Here is a 19,953-nt window from a genome sequence, read left to right as displayed (position 1 = left end):
CAGCACATCTCCTCAGTTCACATGAGCTTAGTCAAATTAACAGACCTAAAAACCTTATTATTCACACAGTAAATTTATCAGACGGATTTTATTTTCAAAGGAGGAATTATGGCAGCATGCCCCATAAGGTGCTAGATGGTCTAAGCGGTTTAATGTACCGCATATCCTCAGTTAGGGTTTGTTTTTAAAAGTTTGTCATGACATCAGATATGAATATTAGCTGCAGACGTTGGTTACTTTTACTTAGTTACATTTACTTGAGTAACTGTTTGGGAAAGGAATACTTTTAGGAGTGTTTGGAAGAGATTGACTGCCTTTAGTTTGGGTTGAACTGGAATCTATGTAGTCATTTCTTAGTTTGACCATGGTTTCATTGAAAAGACAGATGAGAATAAAATGTTATTGTTTACTGTGTCAGTAAAATACCTTAAAGTTGGGATATTGTATCAAAATAATTCTCTATAAGGTTGACAGCTCTAGTTCTGAGCAACTGTTGTTCTTTGTGAGAGCAATAAGAGCTGGAATAAACTTTTGTCTTTACCAACTTAGTGAGGAACTTTGATATTTCTTGCTTGATGGTCCTCTGATTTGTGCCAAAACACAAAATTTGCTGTTTTTTCTTAGAAGTGTGATATAGTTTATAATATTAGTCATGTTTCAAAAATAATGCATCTTAGTATTAAATAGCCTGCATACACCATGGCTCTTGTCCAACTCATTTTTTCGTTTACCACGGATTGGGCTTGTTGTATTTCAGCTCCTTCTACGTAGCTGTGCTGTGTTCACCATAAACCGCAATTACGTGGGTCTGTGTTTTGTCTTTGCCGTTACTCAAAATTTGGTCACAAATTAACATTAAGATAATCAAGTTTTAGTAATAGTAGTTCACATCATGACCAATCCAAAAATATATTAATGTATAGATCTGTTCCCCACTCTTTCAAGAGGCACAAGTAAAAAAGTGAAAGAAGATGAAAGAAAACATTAGAACAAAAGGAGCGAGGAGTTATAGTATTTAACAAATTAAAAAATAAATTCATACTCTGACTCCCAGCACATTTTCGAAAAATATTTTCTGTGGAGATTTTCTTCAACTTTTCTTTCCATCCATACTGTTTATACAGAAATACTGGAGTTGGGATGCAGGAATTTACAGCGAGGTGGAATTTATGCAAAGCACTCGATAGCTTTGCAGGACGGAGCTGAACGGTTTTCCCTCACTCCCATCTTACCCCTTCGCCCTCAGGATGCATGAAATCGAGCAGAATGAGTCCACCCGTCTTTTTATTTTTTTTCTCTCTAAATCACTCTCTGTATGCCCTCATCTATGCAAGCACATTTGTTGAGCAAAAAGAGATCAATTTTTTAGATAAAGGCTGATGTACGGGAGAAAACTTTGCCACTACTCTGTCATGGCTGTGTGAGAAACATGAGATGTCGTAGAAAAGAGCACTTTAACATTTTTTGGTGACTCATGTCTGTGAAGGGTAGAACCAGCTTCTTACACTTTTTGTTTTTTATTTTATTGTTTGTGGTGTTAAGCACTTTGAAGCTTTTAGTGAATATCGAATGAATGCTGTTGCTTACAATTCCTGTCACAGAGTAGTTTCACCAGGCAGCTTCAAAAATAACAAAATAAAGTTATTACAATCATTAGTTATTCTGAGTGTGAGTTATTCCATGATTACTATTATTGATAATAGGGGATTTAGTGTAGCACGTACCTCAATCAAAATAAAACTTGACTTCCTGATCTCCAAGTCATTTGCGTTTCAGTAAGAACAGTTCTGAAAGCGTTTGAGTGAACCTGAATAAGACTGGATTAATGAGAACCTCCTCTCTATCTGCTTGATTTTTTGCTTTGGCTTAAAAAAAAAAAAAAAAAAAGGAGGTCAGCAGGTTTTCATTCAACTCTCTGAAAGCTCTCCTCTTCTCCCTTTATATTCTAGTTCTGCTGCGCGAAGAGGTGGCCCAGCTCCAGGAGGAGGTGCACCTGCTGCGGCAGATGAAGGACATGTTGAGCAAGGACCTGGAGGAGACCCAGGGAGGCTGCTCGGCTGACGTCCTGTCCGCCACGGAGCTCCGAGTGCAGCTGGCCCAGAAGGAGGAGGAGCTTGGATCGGGCCAAGGAGGCTTTACAAGGTCAGAGGTCCAGACAGGAAACGATAAACTGCAGTGTTGAAGCAGCAACTGTTTTCTTAAAACAAAAAACATGAACAATAAAGTCTCAAAACCCGTAAGCAACACGCCTTTCAAAATGATCAAAATCACAAACTTTAATGTTATTTTATTGGGATTGTATGTGATAAACTTACACAAACTAGCACAAATGGATGGATAATGAAAGTGTGGCAAAAAAATTAACATCAACACATCTACCAAATCATAATATTTGGTGGTGGCAGTATCATGATTTGGAGATGTCTTTTCTTGGTCGGAAAGAAACCTATTAGACCTGCAAAATGCTTAGAACTTTATGTTAATGCAGAAAATGACCGCATACAGAGAGCCAATAATACAATAAAATGTTTTGGATCTTGGCATGTTCATGTATTGGAATGGCCCAGTCAAAGTACAGACCGAAACGCAGTTGATAATTTGCAGGACGATTTTAAAAAGTTGCATTATTTTCTTTCCACCACTCAATGTTGGTTTGTCCAAATAAAACCTAGTGAAATAAATTGAAGTTTGTGATTTTAACATGTCAAAATGTGAAAATAAAAATTTAAGGGGCTTACATTTATTTGAAAACCATCATTTGATTATTAGTTAGGAAGATTTTTGGAAAATAACTTTAAAGTTTAAGGTATCAATTTAAAAAAGGCTGACCTAGCTACATGTTTTGCCATATCAGATATCTAATCCATTACTTATCTCATAAAATATTCAGACCATTATGTATCTACCTGTTTCATTTAAAGCAGCAGCAGTTTTCACTTTAATCGTTTAGCTGTCCTGCTTTGATTTACCGCCTGCCACTCCCACTCTTGCTGTTTCACTTCTGCCGCTTTATTTCCCAGCACCGTGATATTGACCTGCAGTGTCTGCAACAAACATGCTTCATGGAGCCCATTAACTGCATTATGAACCATTAGCATGCGATCTGCTGGACAGATAATTTTGTGGCGTACCAGTTCTTTTACTTTTTACTTCTTCATTCACTTTCCTCCTCTTCCTCCTTTTCAGCTCTATATGAACATCCAATCAGAGTTTCATGTGCATTTACCTTCTGCCTAAATATCAGACAAATCTTTGGGCTTTGAATTGTTTATTTGAACCACTTGTCTTTCAGAGTGGACTGATTAAACAATGTACGATGCCTTTGACATTCAAAAGCATGAGTTTGATGCACGAGCGTGAGTGCACTTAGAATTTTCTCTTTTCCAGTATGGACATACAGGCTCGTGTGTTTACATACACTCCAACTAATATCTACATAAATGTGCCTTATCAAGTTTTTTGTAGCCCATAAAATGTTACAGGCATAATTTTGACTAGACCAATTTCCATTATTCTTATTAGAAATGATAGATATTACTAAAATTAGTAGGTTACCTGGCGTTGGTGCAGTGTTCCTTTGTTTGACAGCTTGATTGTGACCAAATTCGTCTGACCGTAAAACTTTTCTTTATTTTGTCCATGTGGTTAAAATGAGTGAAATTAACAAATAATATCTATATGACAGTTGGTGTAGACCTCTGAGCTGAACTGCTGGCTGCTGTAAATACGGCACCACACACTTACTGATGGATTCTGGGTTTAAGATTAGTGATTGTAAGCCTGCAGCACAAAATGCCAATCAGTTTAATTATTAACTATGACTGTGAGGTCACACATGGCCTCAAATACTGAATAATCAAAGTCACAATTCAGCTTCTGAAAACCTACTCCACGGTTCATGTTTTTTCTCTGTTGGCGTCGGCCATGACAGGCTGGTTCTGTCACAGTTTTAGGGAATTTTTCCAAGTGGGAATATACTCACAAAACTGAATAAAAAAGAAATAAATAAAAAGAAAAAAAGAAAAGAAATGAGTTTCTGCCAGGCACTGCTCGGTGGATTGCACGGCTTCAAGCAGAGATGTCATCAGAACGACAATGAATCATTCTTTTCAAAGAAAATATCACCCATGAAATGAGGCGGAGAGCAACGCTATCGTTTTGGATCGCGCAGAAAAACACGACCTGCTGTCAGGAGATATTGTTGCAGCGACATTTTCGCCCGACTCCAGCAAGACTGGAGGATTTGAACTATAAACAAAAAGGGCTGGATGGAGAGCAGGACAGAACACGTATTAGATAAATATGTATCGCTCCCACTTTGATGGTTAAATATCTCAGCAGACTCCTGGCAGCCCTCGTACCCTCATTTGCAGTGACTCAGACCTTTAATGAAGGCCAAAGCCTACCAGCCCCTGCAGGCTGTGACAGTAATCAACCACTAATAAAAGCTTGATAAAAGGGGACTTTGGTTGACTTACAAGGTCAAGGAACGTTAAGCTTAGTGGATCAGTTCTGCAATTAAAAGAGGGATGAGAGAGAACAAAAGGAAATTGGTTGTTGAGATGTTAAAGGTTGGTTATATGAGGGTTAAACTGAAAGGGCTGTGAGCTTAAAAGAGAAAATGCCCATGTCAATAAGGTTTTCTTGTGTACTTGTTTGACATAAAAGTGATTTTATTGGAGGCATAGACAATAAGCCAATGTTTAATGCTGAACATTGACCAGAATGTGACTCATGCACACACAGTTGCATTTAGGAGGCACCAACACAGCAAATTCTGCAGCAAATCAACACTTATGACACACAACAACACATATATATGCCGAGTCTATTTGGTCCTTATCAGAATTGGTGTTAATTTAAATCTTTTCAGAGTTTTAAATAGTGTTGATTTAACTCTGCAGAATTTGCTGTGAAGGAAGATACGTCTATTTATGTTCCCGTTTTTCTCCTGAACTGGCGAGGAACAGGAGGAGCTGCATCGCAGCTCATGTTTCAGTCTTCCTAAATCTTCATTAATTGAGAGTTTTTATTGTTGCACACTTTAAAGACACTGCTCTTAAGGCAGCTATAAAACAGCAGCAGATTTTGCCCATTGATTTTTTATTTTTTTTGGCTCATAAGCTGAAAATTTAGGCAAAGTTCCGATTTCTTTCTGTCTTTTTTAGTTCTACTTTTTGCACTTGAGCTTTCCCATGATTTGCCACAAACTTCAGTATATTTTCTGGCGATTTTTTTTTTTTTTTCTATATAAGAAACTAGAGTCATTTAACTGTCAGGATAGCTGTGCTCTGTGCAATGAAGCCCACCAAACACCACCAGTGTAGGTTATTTTGCTGATAAGAGTAGGAGTTTATATACATTTATATATTTATTTATTTAAAAATATACCCCAAAAGGCATACAGCTTAAGCTGCAGCTGAAGGTGATTCTAGAAAAGATTAATTCAGGGGCCTGAATATGAATGCACAGCCAGAATTTCTAGCTTTTGCTTGTAAAAAAAAATAAATAAATAAACAAACATGTCCCTTTTCCATTGAATTTTTATTTGATACTTTGTATTGGTCTAGCTGATTAAATCCTTATACGATACGATGTGTTTTGTGCATTTTACAATGCAAAAATATCCAGGGTTTAATAATCCTACAGGAAAACATTGGTGTACTTTTAACTTTAAGTTTTCTTTTGGATAGGAGCGACTTCATGAGACAGGAAGTAGGCAGTGAAAGCTATGAAATAATCTTCACGGTATTCCTCTTCTCACGAATATTACATCTGAAGGTTGTCACAGTTATGAAAAGCTATAGAGAAAGCACAAAAGCAATAGTGAATAAATCCACAAGTGAGCCCCAAAGACAAACAAAAGTAATGACTCTCGCATTACTCAGACTTGCATTAAGTACACTGTGAATTGCGTAGCGTGAACGATGATGGAACAGTGTGTGGCACAGCAGCTTAACTCTTACTCTGTTTTCTTCTACGTTTCTGTCAAATTGCTGCATTAAGTGACAGGGATTGTAAAATGGCACTTCCTGAATGTCAAAAGAAATTATCCACTTTTATTTGAATCCAGTGCACTTTAAAAACCAAAGAGGCAATTTGTTGAAGCAGCTTCAAGCCTTTACTGTAACAAATGTCCTTTGTTTTGCTGTTTGGCAGTAGAAAAAGCCTCAGGCTTAAATCACAAAGGTGAGTTTGAAAATCAGACTGACAGATTCTAGGAGTGGTATTGTTGGACATGAAGATTTATTGCAACATTAATGTCCCATTTCCATTTAACTGATTACTAATATAGACTGCACAGTGGAGTAGTTGCTAGCGGTGTTGCACTGGATCAAAATCTTTGTGTTTGAATTCAGATCAGGATTTTTCTGCATTGAGTGTGCTTTTTTTGCAATTGCATGTGTGGGTTCTCAATCTGCTACCCCATCTTCCTCCCATAGTCCACAAATATGGATGTTAAGTTAATTGGCCTCTCTCTAAATTCTCTTGACTTTTGCTTGTGGGTGCAGGGTTGTTGGTGCTGAGTGTATCTGTGTTTCATCCATTATGATCTCTGTTTCTTGGGAGAATACCTATTTACCTTGGAAAAGGTTCTCAGCAGCTTTATTCCTAACTCAGTCCAGATGGCTTGCAGCTCAATTACACACATTTCTGGTCCACTATAAATACAAAAACTAGAATACAAGGAAGAACAGTAGCTTTTCTATATTTATTTTTCCACACCATTGCTGCATTTTTTCCCGTTTCTCTCCTCTATCCCTCTGTTTGTCTTCTATTCTGCCAAAACCTGCATTGTTTGATGTGTTAATGATGCTTGCTATTGCAAACCAGATGTTGACCACTGAGGTGCATTGCCGCAATTCAGAGGACTGGTAACATCTTAAAATTGCAGCCTTTGTTATTTTGCCTGTAAATTGTCAACGCAGCGCTGACAATCTGTGAACCCTGAAGTGAAAAAAACTTTACAACTCCAATTAAGATTGCCTCATCAAAGAGTCCTTTAATGAAATTTCAAAGTGTAGTTGGCCCTTTCTAGTGCTTTTAATTATCTACTTTCCCCTCAGCTAATTGACCCCCCCCCCCCCGATCATTTGGAGCATGAATGAAAGTAAACAGCTACATATCATCAAAGTGTTGTCTTCTTGCTGTGTTTGGAGCCACTTTACTCCAAAACGTGTCCTTCACTACAAGTCTCATGTCTCACTAGATATTTAATCACCTAAACACAGAGAGTTTCCGCAAATGCGTAAGCCATTTTTATCTGGCTTGTTAAGCCAAAATAATGAAAGTGACTGCATGTTTGTTTACTTTTACTTTGAAATGTAGCATAAAAAAAATAGAATTCCAGATGGTGAATCAAAACAGGAGCAAAAATTGACAGGATATTTCATGTATGCTTTGAGATGTATCACCTCGTTACAAGCATTTTACTTTTTGTAACTCGTTTTAGGGCGATTCCGGTTGATTCAGGTTTACTGCTCTGAATGTCATGGGAAACAGAAATGTAACGAAACATTTAGAAACATATTAGAATTTCTGAACATTTCTAGAGAGCAACTTGACTGACAATGTTGAAATTTGTTGCAAAACCACACACACATTAATAACATTCAGATAATGTGCCTTTCAAAACTCTGTAGCCGTTTTATAAACTTTGACTTTCAGATACCAGGTTCTGTCTAGTCACTTTATAGGGCATAGTAAATTGCACAGATCCAGACAGTGTAATTTGCATTAAAAATAATTATAAATGCACTTCCAAAAGTACAAATAAAAAGGCCAGGGTTTCATAATGTTTTCCAAAAAGACAAAATGATTACAGAGCTGACATTTCAAGCTGCATTTGTTGCATTAGTGTGTAGCACCATTAGTACAGCTCGCGTAATAAAACAGCGCTTTTCGTGTGTAGCTTTTACATCTCTTGCTTAACCCTGAGATTTTCAAAAGGATATCGACAGTTACAGTTACAGGGCCTGTCCATGGCAGACAAAGGTCGAAAGGTCAAACAGATGAAACAGAGACTCATCCTTTTTGTTACCTACTAAAAGTCTAGCTCTCTTATGACCTAAACCACATCTAAAAAATACAGTTTCCTTTACAGGTCCTTACGTCTCCCTGCTCCTTCTGCCTTAATGTTAAAAACACTACTGACACTGATAATAGCTAACTTCGAACATCAACACACGTCAGTTAAATCTGGTGGCTTTTATTTTAGGCAATGCATGGAGCATTCGGGATCAGAAAAGGAAGCATTTGCAGATTGAACTCACCAACAGACAGTTTGTCACACAAGAAAATGACAGAACTTGACCGTTAGAATAAATTTAATATCAGATTATAGAACTTTGTATTCCAAGTTACTAACTGAATAACGATTCCTAATGTTGCAAGTGTGAAAAGGGATCCTTAATTACTCTGCCATGGTTGTTTAGCCAGTTATCTGCTCATGAGTGTTTGCATGTTGCATTTAATGTGGGCTCTGATGCAGCTTCACTTTAAAAAACTCATTATTTCTCAGTTTGCACTGTTCTTCTTCACATCTTCAACAGCCTCACAACTGTTTGTGGTTTGTGACGTCATCCTTCAAACTAGATCGTGTTCTTTGTTACAAACAGTCGAGTCTGTTCTTTTCCTATGAAAAGAAGTCAGGCTGAAAATGTAGCTTCGTTAGGTCAGGCCACCTGTAACCATCACACCAGAAATGAATCAACCTCAGCCGGTGCATGAGGTTGGTTTTACAGAGGAAGAGAGGAGGTGAAACCTCTGTGCTGTCACAAGGTTCCCAATTCAATGTTCAGTGGGCAGATTTAAAACCCCAAACCACATTCAATGAACTTCTCTCTCATTTGGTCTCACTAGAAATAATTATGTTAAAGTTTGAGTTAAAGCCTCTTGCTTTTCTTTAGAACAGACGTTTTATGGAGTACTATCAGTATGGAGTGCATTCTCATTCATTTTCCAAGGAAATTTTATTACTGTCTTTTTGATTTAGTATGATAACATGAGCATATTATCATGCTCATGTTACCTGTACTTCTATGTTGAAATACAGGTAAAATTGCAGTTCAAATTTCACTGCTGTTTATACACTTTCCTGCCATTATCATTTGTGGACGCCTTTGATAAAGATGTGCTAAAAATATATAACAGCCTTATAGTGCATCATCATACACGCAAGATGAACATTTTGGAAAAAATCTAGTTTTTATTTTGAGCTAATCTACTTGTCAAACTATCTTACCTTAAGAAAGAACGTTATTACAAAATCTCTGCAGCCACTTTTATCTGCACCTGTGCTTTAATTACTTCACATAACCCCATTTTCCCAGCAGGGACCAATTCAGTTCTTCACCTAAAACATTTCACAGAGTTGAAGCATACACAGAGAGGAATCTTTGAGTGATCTAGAAAGATCCTCTGGAGGATTTTTCTAGATCCTCCCTCCAGAGTCCGAGCTAGCCAATTATTCAGCCTTCTTTCCAGCACAGGTTTTCAACAGGATTTAAGCCCACTGATTTTATATCTAACAAATTTTACATTATATGTGTAAAATCAAAAAAACGGTTGATTTTATATCTGACAAACTCATTATGTGCTACTTTTGCCCAATATTGTGGTCTAGATGAAGAAAAGGATGATCAAGAAGACACACAAAGCCAGGAAACCAGCCTTCTGTTAGCATTTGCAAAAGTGTATTCAGTCTCAGCTTTTTTTATATATAGATGTAAAAAAAAGTACTGCACAGAGATTTACAATTGGTAAAACAACAATATTGCTAAATCCTATTGGCATTGGTTAAAGCTGCATTGAACACAGCTTTAAGTGAATGCTCCAGTGAACGCAGTTTGAACCAGTATATGGAGTCAAACAAAAATAATTTTACCATAAACTAGAGGCATGAAGCTCTGACAAAGAGCCTCACACCTGGAAGTTACAGATAAAGTTTATCCAATGAAAACAAAAATGCATTCTAAGGCAACGGCTGCTGTTCACACTCACTGAACAAGACCCCACTGCTGAAGAACAAACATGTTGAAATTTGTTTTTAAAGTTTAGTACAATATATATGTACAGGTCAGTGAAATACTGAAAGAATGTAGTCTCGTTGGATTAACTCCAAAGCTGAACTCTTTGGATATCGATACACGTCACCTTTGGAGGAAAAGATTTTCCACACATCAGTTGAAAAAAATCACACCAACAATAAACCTTGTAGGTGGGAATATCATGGAGTGGAATATTTTACAACATGTGGTACTGACAGTTCACATATAATTGAAGGAAGAATGGATGGTGAAATTTACCAGGGCATTATTGATAATCAGATCAGAATCTGACGATGAATTAATTATGAACATGATCGTGACATACACAGCCACAAAACCCTTAAGTGGTTTCCAAAAGCTTAAAAGCGAAAGTAAAACACATCTAGCTAAATGTCTGTGGAAGGAACTGAGAGGAACTTCAGATCATTTAAGATCTGAAAGCATCTATGTGGAAGAATAGGTCCAAATCACGCCTGAGTAATTCATGTGATAACTGATTCTCAATGTAGGAGACACGTTAAGTTGTCACAACCAAAACAGGCTTTTCCACAAAGTACATAATCAATTTTAGTGTGCATGTTTGATATCTATTTACAGTTTTATTTCAATATTTTACCCAGAGCTTAACTTGTTGACCAACTGGAGATGCATTTACATCCGTTCTCCTCTCTTCCCTCTTCACTTCCCTAGATGCATATAAAACCTGGGTGCTGTCAGGGGAATGTTTGTCACAGTTTTAATTGATTTCAACTTTTCTACTGCTGCTCTATTGCTTTTGAAGATTAACATGTAACTACCTTTACTTGAATGGCATGTTTTTCTTGCCTTTATCATATTCAGGATTTGCTAAGAAAAATAGACCTTCATATTTACACTCGGTGTGTAAAAACAGAGTCATGGATTAAAAATGAACCTTCATAGACACTTTGAGCAATTAAAACACTCAGTAGAATAAAAGAAAAATGTTCAGTTACACTTATTTTTATTAAATTTTAGAGGTGCCAATAAATGTGGCCCCTTTGATTTCATTTAAGACATAATGTACTTTGATTAAATATTGTTGTTCTTTTTTTTTAGTTTAATATGAGAAATATTTAACTGGTCCGTCAAGTAAGTAAAGTAAGTAAATACAAGTGGGTGATGTATTTAACTGAATGGCAGGACATTTTTTTTTGTTAAAATCATGGCTCAAATTTTGTTTCATTTGCAATCAATAGATAGGGAACACATGCTAATGAACCTCGTCATTGAATCATACCAAAGCAGTGAGTGGGATGTGAAAAGGATATCATGTCGTTCCTGTTGGTACAGACTGTGTGAACTTGCAAATGGGAGGTGATTTGCTTCCTCATGAAATAAGCATTCATCAAATGGATTTTTTTTCTCTCTCAGACTAAATACCATTTAACACCTTTTAGTTCATACAAATATTATGCAACCACGTAATGGATGCTCACTGAAAATGGAAGAATGTGACAATGTATGTGTCATACTTCATTTTATCTTTTGGATTACCATTTATTTGTCTCAGTAAGTCACTGGTGATTTATTTATTCAAATGAAAATGTAGATATTGAACAAATTATGTTATCCAAAGAAAGGTCAGAGAATGACCTGTCAGGGTGTAACCCGCCTCTTGTTCAGTGACAGCAGAAGACTTAAATCCTGCAAGGAAAAGCGAGGTTGGTTGGTTGGATGGTTGGTTGGTTCGATGGATGGATGGATGGATGGGTGGGAGAACTGGATAAAATATTTTCTGCATATGATAAATGCATATAACATTGGTAGCTTAGTTTTGTAAATAAGACTGGAAAACTGCTCATGCACGACCTTAAATTCTGCACAAGTTTTCTTGAATTCACCAGTTTAATCATTTTCCTCCTGTAACTAAATCTATAGTTCTCTGAGAACTTTCAAAGGATCCAAATGATCTAATTGTACAAAAGTATCTGCCAGGAAGTGTATATATAATCCAGAGGACTATATATACACTATGGTGCCGTACATCCTGTCACCAATTATTATTGAAGGGGATATGGAACGATAGAGAGAAACTGGAGATTTCTCTAAAATTGAAGAAGAGATGTGACAGAAACTGTTCAGGAAGTGTGCTGAGAAAGCAACTCTGATGAAGTCACCAGGAATTTCATGTGACATGTGGCAATTTCCATAAGGCTGGACTAAGACGTTTGGTTGCCAGACATTATTATTCTTTTTCTGTTTGAAATCTCCCTTAACATCAGTGGAGAATGTTTTACTGCCTTACAACAGCAAAGTTGAAATTTTGGCCACAATTCCAAACAGGACAGTCATATTTGATGAATTAGAATATTTGTTCTTGTTAGTACCCTTTGAAAATAACAATCTTAACGCTGAAGTAGGTAATTCATTGTTAAAACTGTCACTATGCTGTGACAGTGTAATACGACACAGATAATTTATGAATAAAATCAAACTCTTCTACCTCCTACCTGTGCTCCTCCTGCCAACAGAATACGCCACTCAGTCAGCCAATCAGATTAAGGAGGAGGGTCTTAACACTGTCAACCATGTGCATGTTGCGTTGCTCAATCGTTGGTCTTAAACACAAGTAAACAGTAATGCTTCTGAACATTTCGGGTTTTTTGGGAGTCAGTATGAACTGAATGAAAGTCATAAAACAAACTTCTTTCTACCAAAGACGACTAAATGATGGGACTGATCAACAAAGTAGTTCATTTATGCAACCTGTTTCTTGAAGCTGCTTTGTTTATCTTCCTTCTAACAGATTTATTTTGCAGTTCAGTTTTACAGGACAAATATGACATGAGGAAAAGGTTTTATAGTTATCTGTCAAGGCCTCTAGCAGGGGTTTGTATACTTTTAAAAGCTCCTGTAAATATATGTCTGTTTTATTACACTGACTAAAACTATCAAGCACAACGTGTACGAAGACATAAAAATGTTGAAAACCGCAGATTGAACTAAGTTTTAAAACTAACACAGACTGACAAAGCCACTTCGTCTGTGCAGTAGCTAATGAGTTGGCTCATTTATTAAGTCCTCCAGCAGGGAAGCACCATGCAGAAGCACGGTGGACAAAAGCTTTTAGAGCACTAGACTACTAGAGTCTCACATTAAAATACGGCAAAGCACTTTGGATTTGGTAGCAGAAGAGCCTTTGTGCGGCGAGCTGATAACCACTTATGCAGATTTCGGAGAGCGGGTCAGGAGAGCATGATACAGCTCAGTGTATTTGTTAACACTGAATAATGGGAGCAGGTAAACTTTGGAGAGAGCTGTAATCTCCACTATTTTTAGGTGAGAGTAGTTTTCCGCTTCGGCGCTTGCATGCTGTTTTGCAGAAAAGCAGGTGTTGACATTTTTGAGAAAGAATCCCAAACAATTTTTTTTTTAAATTAAAAACCAGTGTTTATTTACATGAAACTTGAATATTCTGCTCCATTGAGGAGGCTGATTAAATATCTTACAATTATTGAGATTAATTACATTAGTTCTGTTTATAAATTTAAGGTATTGTCATACAAACATCGATCTATTCTGCTCACAATAAAACAGAACTAATGATTTCTTTCAACATCGTTTATTATTTACTTCCATCCATCCTCTTTGACCTGCTTCCCTGTTCGTCCTGAAAGAAAAGCATCTCCACAGCATAATGCTGCCACCACCATGCTTCAACTGGTAATTACACTAAAGGGTGTTGTTTTCTGTCAAACATAGTATTTTGCCTGTTGACCAAAACCAAACTGGGGTTGTCCTTTGTATAGAGAAAAACGTCAGCAGGTGCACATCTCTCTTCTTTCTGCTTCCTATTCACTTTGCAGTATTCTTCCACATCCAGACAAATTAACTTCAGTTGCAACTTGGTATTATAAGAGTTGGACCGACTGCACTGCATGTTAGTCATAATTATGACTGTCGGAGAGAAGAGACGTGCACAAGGTTCTGCATCTCTCCCCTGTTAATAAATGTTACTCAACAGGACTGAGCTCCGGGGCAAACAGAGCACCAAAAAAAAGTGTTTATTGACAGATTTTAATTGGTATCTAATAGTTGTTTGATATGCAGCAGTGAATGGATCCATTCACAGAGTCACACTGAGTGCTTTCTTGCATCCAACACCAGGAGTGTCGTCGCTGCCAAGCCGTCACAGGTGCAGGATGTGGAGCGGCGGCGGCGGCGGCGGAGTTTTTGGCTCGTCCCAAAGACAGCTTTCATTTCATTTCCTCGAGGCAGGTGCTGTGAGGTTTCCTGTTTCTCTTGGTCAGTGAGGGATGGTTTTTGTCTTCATTTGCCAGCTAGTGTGGTCTGTTTGTAGTGCTGGATTCCGCCATTTCGACTGAGTGTTAGAGAGAGATATGAAAGGGTTGGAAGGAAAGAAATCCGCTTGGAACAACTGCTGCTCTTCCGCTTTGCTTAAGTGATTATGTTTCTAAAGCAAAACTTCTCTGTACTATTTCATATTTAGCCTTTGATGTATTTATTTACTCAGTGCTGTCTTGTTGGAGAATAATAAAAGAGAGGTAAGCATTACAAGGAAAAAAAAAACTTGGACTGTTATAAAATATAAAGCCCTACCACCAGATGTGCAAGTGAAGATGAAATACAAATCTTACACTAAAGGCTATAAATTGGCCAAATATGGTTGTTGTCCGACAGGAAATAGTCTGGCTAAACAGCTGTGCACAAGGAGGCAGATCAAGAGAAAGCGGGAACAGAGAGCTGTGCGGAGGAGAGAGGAAAGAGATGTAGTCTTTGAGAAAATTAGCACTTCTCTGAATAACCACTGCGAACTGTAATTTTTTATGACGACGCGTGGGTGCGGTGCCAGAGGATTACAGTCTGCGTGTGGCAGAGAGAGAGAGATGAATTGCAGGTCCCAGTCTCTTCCAAAGGCAGCAGAAGGACAAATTGACACAAGGGCTTTTGCGCGATTCTCCCCCTTATCAAGGTGCGGCCATGTTGGACCAGAGGCAGGTTTTCACAGACATTTCATATCCGAAGGAGCTTCATGTTCTTCCTACCACGAGTAAAGAGAGGGTGGGGTTTGTGAGCCACACTTGTTCATAAAAGAGACTATTTCTCTGGATTTTGAGGAAGATGCTCAAGAACATTTTGGTGTCAATCAATCAGTCAATTTGTCTTTATTTATGGAGCACTTTTCTTACACAAGGAGGGCACCACTAAGTGTTTTATGTAAGACTGAAACAGAAAGCAAAGACAAGCAAACCACAAAACAACAAAGAAGAAAACATTATGAGCTAAACAACGGCAAGGCATGGAAAAAACATTCACAGGAATGTGTGATTAACAGATATAATCAAACGTGGTTTACAGAATTTTGAGAGTGGGAAGAATGACATCATAAATAATTAAAACAGGAATAAAGAAGTACACGCGTATTGAAAAGAAACAAAAATAATTTTATTAAACTAAAACCAACTGATTGAAAAATGTAGTGAGCTGCTTAAAATCAACACAGTGAGTTCAGCGAAAAGTGCAAAAAAATCTTTTTCAGATATTTAATAAACTCGGTCAGTTCTAATGTTGTTCTTAACAGGAAAATGCTGACAGCTTCCTTTTGACCATGGAGTCGGTCTTTCTCTCGGCAGAGGAGTTGAAGCGTCTTGCTGTGTTGTTCTCTAGGGATGATAGGATGGAGCGAGAAATGAATAGATGGATGTGGGTGTTGGATTTAGACCTATCCCCATTACAACCCAGCAGGGAATCTGTAATCTTATAGGACTGGGAAAGTATTTCACATTTACTGATCTTCATCAAAATGAAGTTATCTGTGGATATTAGTAGCTGTTCCTTAGATGAGGACAGTAGTAAAAAAGTGATTTGGCTAACACAATAAAAGCATCTCATAAATATGAATGATTTTAAAAAGTCATTACTAGCACCTTGTAACCATTTATAAAATGTAAATGGTGGACAGCGCAAAAACAAAATCTCTCACAACCCACAGTCACTTTTTCCATATTTCTCTCTCTCTCTCTCTATTCTTTATTTAACACAGCCATGAAGTCGGACCGCAAACGTCTCAAGGCGGAGAAGGCCGACCTGGTGAACCAGATGCAGCAGCTTTATGCCACACTAGAGAGCCGGGAGGAGCAGCTTCGGGACTTCATACGCAACTACGAGCAGCACAGGAAAGTATGGCCTGCTCATAGACTCCCGTGGCACATTTGGCTGACAAACATACATGCTTGGAACTTTTGCTGTTGTGCTCATTGGCTTGGCATTGCACAAAAACACCTCATAGGTAAAGATGATCAATATCATCTTCATCTGTGAAACTTTGACAGTTAAATCAGTGAGTCCTTACTCTGTTTGTGAATATTTGAGTGGAGTGTCGTTGATACTCTTATTTCTGTTATTTTGCCTAATAAAATTAGTTAAACATGTAGAGTGACAAGACAATTCTAGTTGCTTTTTTCCACATCTGAGTCATGTGGTAGGGCTTTATATGTGAACCAATCCATCAGGATCTGTGTGTCTGCTAGGAGAGCGAGGATGCAGTAAAGGCTCTGGCCAAGGAGAAAGACCTCCTGGAGAGGGAGAAGTGGGATCTGAGACGGCAGACCAAGGAGGCCACGGAGCACACAGGGATGCTGCGCTCCCAGCTCGACCTCAAGGAGAACCGCATCAAGGAGCTGGAGGCTGAACTTGCCATGGTGAGACAGAGGAGCAGGCATGAGGGGGCTTGTTTAACAGAAAGATGCACTCAGGATGAGGCAGTGAAATCTATAGTGGAGTGACAAACTAAATACAACAAGTTTAAATAAAAGAAAATGTTTATTTTACTAGGTTTTTCTAGAGAACATAGTCATGCCTTGCTATATTAGATGCAGAAATATTGTTTGCATTTAGGCATTTTTTTATATAAATAAAGAGTAGCAAGAAGCCAGATTCTAGTTAGCTTTACCAAATTAGACTCTTTTTTTCCTACTACACTCTTCCACAGCTGGATTTATGAGTTGAATTGACTTAAGACTCATAAAACTGCCTGAGAAGTCTAGTTAATATTTTAGTATAATTTATAGGAACTTTAACTGTTAGCTCTCTAGCTTCTGTTAGTAGCTTTTTTATGCTCTTATCTACAAAATGAAAACAGATTATTCCATGATTTCAATGTGAAGTAGAGAGGGGTCTTAGGCTTCTCCATCATACCAGTGCAGGAAAAAAAAAAAAAACACATTGCTGTCCCTCCCCAACCTGCTGCTGTACGCCACCTACTAAAACAAGGATATGTATTTCTATGACACTTTTCTTTCACTTAACAGAATCAAATGCTTATTTTTTTATGATTAGGTCTCTTTAAAAAGGCTAAACTGTTTATGTCATACCTGTAATGAGCAATATGCTTCATAAAATTAGCGGCAACATGATTGTTGCCTTTCTGTTTTCATTACGGTGAGATGTTGTTCAGTTTTGCTGTAATTCATTTTCTTAAATCTTACAACAGTCCATGCCAAGAGGTACGGAAGTGGATTAGGGCCACTGAAAAGAGAAAGGAAAAAAAAAGACTTTAATCTGAGATTTTTGACTTTTTTTCTCAGAATTCAGAGTTTTTTTTTAAGTGGCCCTAATCCTTTTTCATACAAGAGATTTATTTTTTATAGGCAGTGTGATCATTAGAAACAAAAAGAAATGGAAACAAACCATTTAATTACTTTTACCACTACATTATGTTTTGCTTATAAAGATTTGTATTTCATAGTGTTAATATTTACAGTATATACTAAATGATTATACTAAAAGAAAATACTAAAGAAGTGCTAGAGTGCTGTGTATAGTCTGTCACATACGGTGTTTTACTTAAAACATTTGATTAAAACAAACAAAAAAAAAAGTTGTTTAAATTTGCAACACAGCAATTCCTCATGTCTCCAACCCCCCAGATGAGTAACTGTGTCAATCAGAGAATGGAGTTCCGGGTGTTTGAGCGGCTTGTGGACAGGGACTACTCTCCTAGGGTCACGGCGGTAAGACAGGCCCACAGTTTGAAAATAAATTTCACCTGTTTTGATCCCAACTCTCCCCGGAAATCTCCCCTACCTGTCACCCAGTTTTGATTTTCTGGGAAGCATTCCACCTCAGATGCACGTTTCTTTTTTTTTTTTTCTTTTTTATGTAATCCCCCAGCCTGCCCTTGTCTGACCCCAGTGATCCTAACATGGGAAATGCCACAGATTAGAACAGTGATCAACCTGAATGCTATAAAACTCATCTGTATTCTGACACCTAAATGCGCTGAACATTTTTGAGTGTATCCAGTTTTGCATGTCAAAAAAAAAAGTGACTGATAATTGTTTGACTACCACTAAAGTAGATGTGATTGCGGTGAAGCTGATTGTGGTGGTGAATTGTGGCCTGCCGTGCTCGGCATGATAATAAGATTTGAACAATAACAATATTTGAAGCGATTTTTAAACAGCAACATGTCACAGCTAATCAGAAAACACAGGCTGGTGGGGGAAAAAATGAAAGAATATTTGTTTCTTCTGAGCATATTTTGGGGTGAAAAACATATCTTCTAAGGCTGCAGAAGCTCATTGTTGTGTGTGAAAAAAAGCCTCAAAGCAAATGTATTCATTAAAGTTATAGAAAGACTTAATTGTTTTTCATTTCCTTAGTTATTTTGCACAACACCAACCCCCCAGCTTCCACCCTCTTAGCAGCAAATGCTTCATGCCTCTTATCAGTATTCTCCCCCCCCCCTTTTTTTTTATTTTTTATTTTTATTGAATAACTTTGTCAGCACTCCCAGGAGTGAGAGTGAGAGCTTTTTTGCACTGCAAAAACAGAATGAGAAAACAGACAGATTATTACAGATACAAGAGCAACATGACGAGCCGGAAGGCAAGCTCACATATCTGTGTGCACTAACACGTTGCAGCTTTCTGGATGCATAGCATGTCTGCGAGTAAAACAGGGCGCAAAAATAGTAATAACGGGAGCCAGGGAAGCAGCATCATGCTCAGAAACAAGCGTGGTGAAAAGACCCTGTGCAGCATGAACATGTGTGTGTGTCTGTTTATCTCCTTAAGGCCAAACAGTCACTAGCCACGCTGACAAAGGATGTGCCCAAGCGCCACTCATTGGCCATGCCCACGGAGGCGGTCGTCAATGGCAACAACCAGGAGTGGGTGATGCAGGCGGATCTTCCCCTGACTGCTGCCATCAGGCAAAGTCAGCAGACCCTCTACGTCCACACAGGCCATCCCACTGACAGACAAGGTAGGCCAACACGAGGGCAGATTGCCTTTTAACATGTTGAGATTGTGGCCCCATTGCTTACAAACTGCATGCTCACGTGAAGCTGGTCTCTACGCATTAAATCGCGCCATCTGCTAAATATTATGATGTTCCAGCTGTATTATGTCATGCGCTTTATTTCCTCTGAAGTGGCAGCCAAGGATAAGTTGCATGTGAAATGCATGTGGTCAGTCCTAAATGGAATACTTGTTTGAATTTTTATGTTGACATTTTTCAGGTTTCATCTTTGTCAGAGTCGAAAAAGAAACAAGATCTCATATGACTTGCAAGCATTAGTCTAAAAGGAATGGCGAAGCTATGTTACTTATGTTACTACACATAAATTCTGATGTTTTTGGAAAGGCGTACGGGCTTTGCCAAACAATGGTTTCCGTCATTAAAAAAAGCATAGAAAAAAGCAGTAAAGTAGAGAAAACGCTGCATAAATTAGCCTTGCAGCTGTATAAAACCCTTAAAATGCATTGTTTTAAATGGCAGCCGTAGATCCACACACCAGTTGCTAACTAATTGGGGACATCTGGAGGAAGTCGCGGACGAACGCAAGAAGACAGGGAAGATGTGGGAACAGTCACGAACTCCAAATTGCATTGCAATTGGCTGTACTTTATGTATCAGT

At 38.0% G+C, this 19,953-nt stretch overlaps 1 protein-coding gene across 1 annotated transcript in view; it reads left to right on the top strand.

Moving 5' to 3' along the window:
• The window catches only part of LOC116725577 (kazrin-like), an 86,740-nt gene that overhangs the window by 60,903 nt on the left and 5,884 nt on the right, over nucleotides 1-19,953 (top strand). Inside the window, 5 exon segments of the mRNA XM_032571719.1 lie at nucleotides 1,950-2,119; nucleotides 2,121-2,142; nucleotides 16,075-16,211; nucleotides 16,562-16,732; nucleotides 19,109-19,298. Coding sequence (XP_032427610.1) covers nucleotides 1,950-2,119; nucleotides 2,121-2,142; nucleotides 16,075-16,211; nucleotides 16,562-16,732; nucleotides 19,109-19,298 — 690 coding nt within the window.

This window comes from Xiphophorus hellerii, chromosome 1, assembly GCF_003331165.1.
Source record: "Xiphophorus hellerii strain 12219 chromosome 1, Xiphophorus_hellerii-4.1, whole genome shotgun sequence".
Classification (NCBI taxonomy): Eukaryota; Metazoa; Chordata; class Actinopteri; order Cyprinodontiformes; family Poeciliidae; genus Xiphophorus; species Xiphophorus hellerii.
This window is presented reverse-complemented; position numbering and strand designations above follow the sequence as displayed.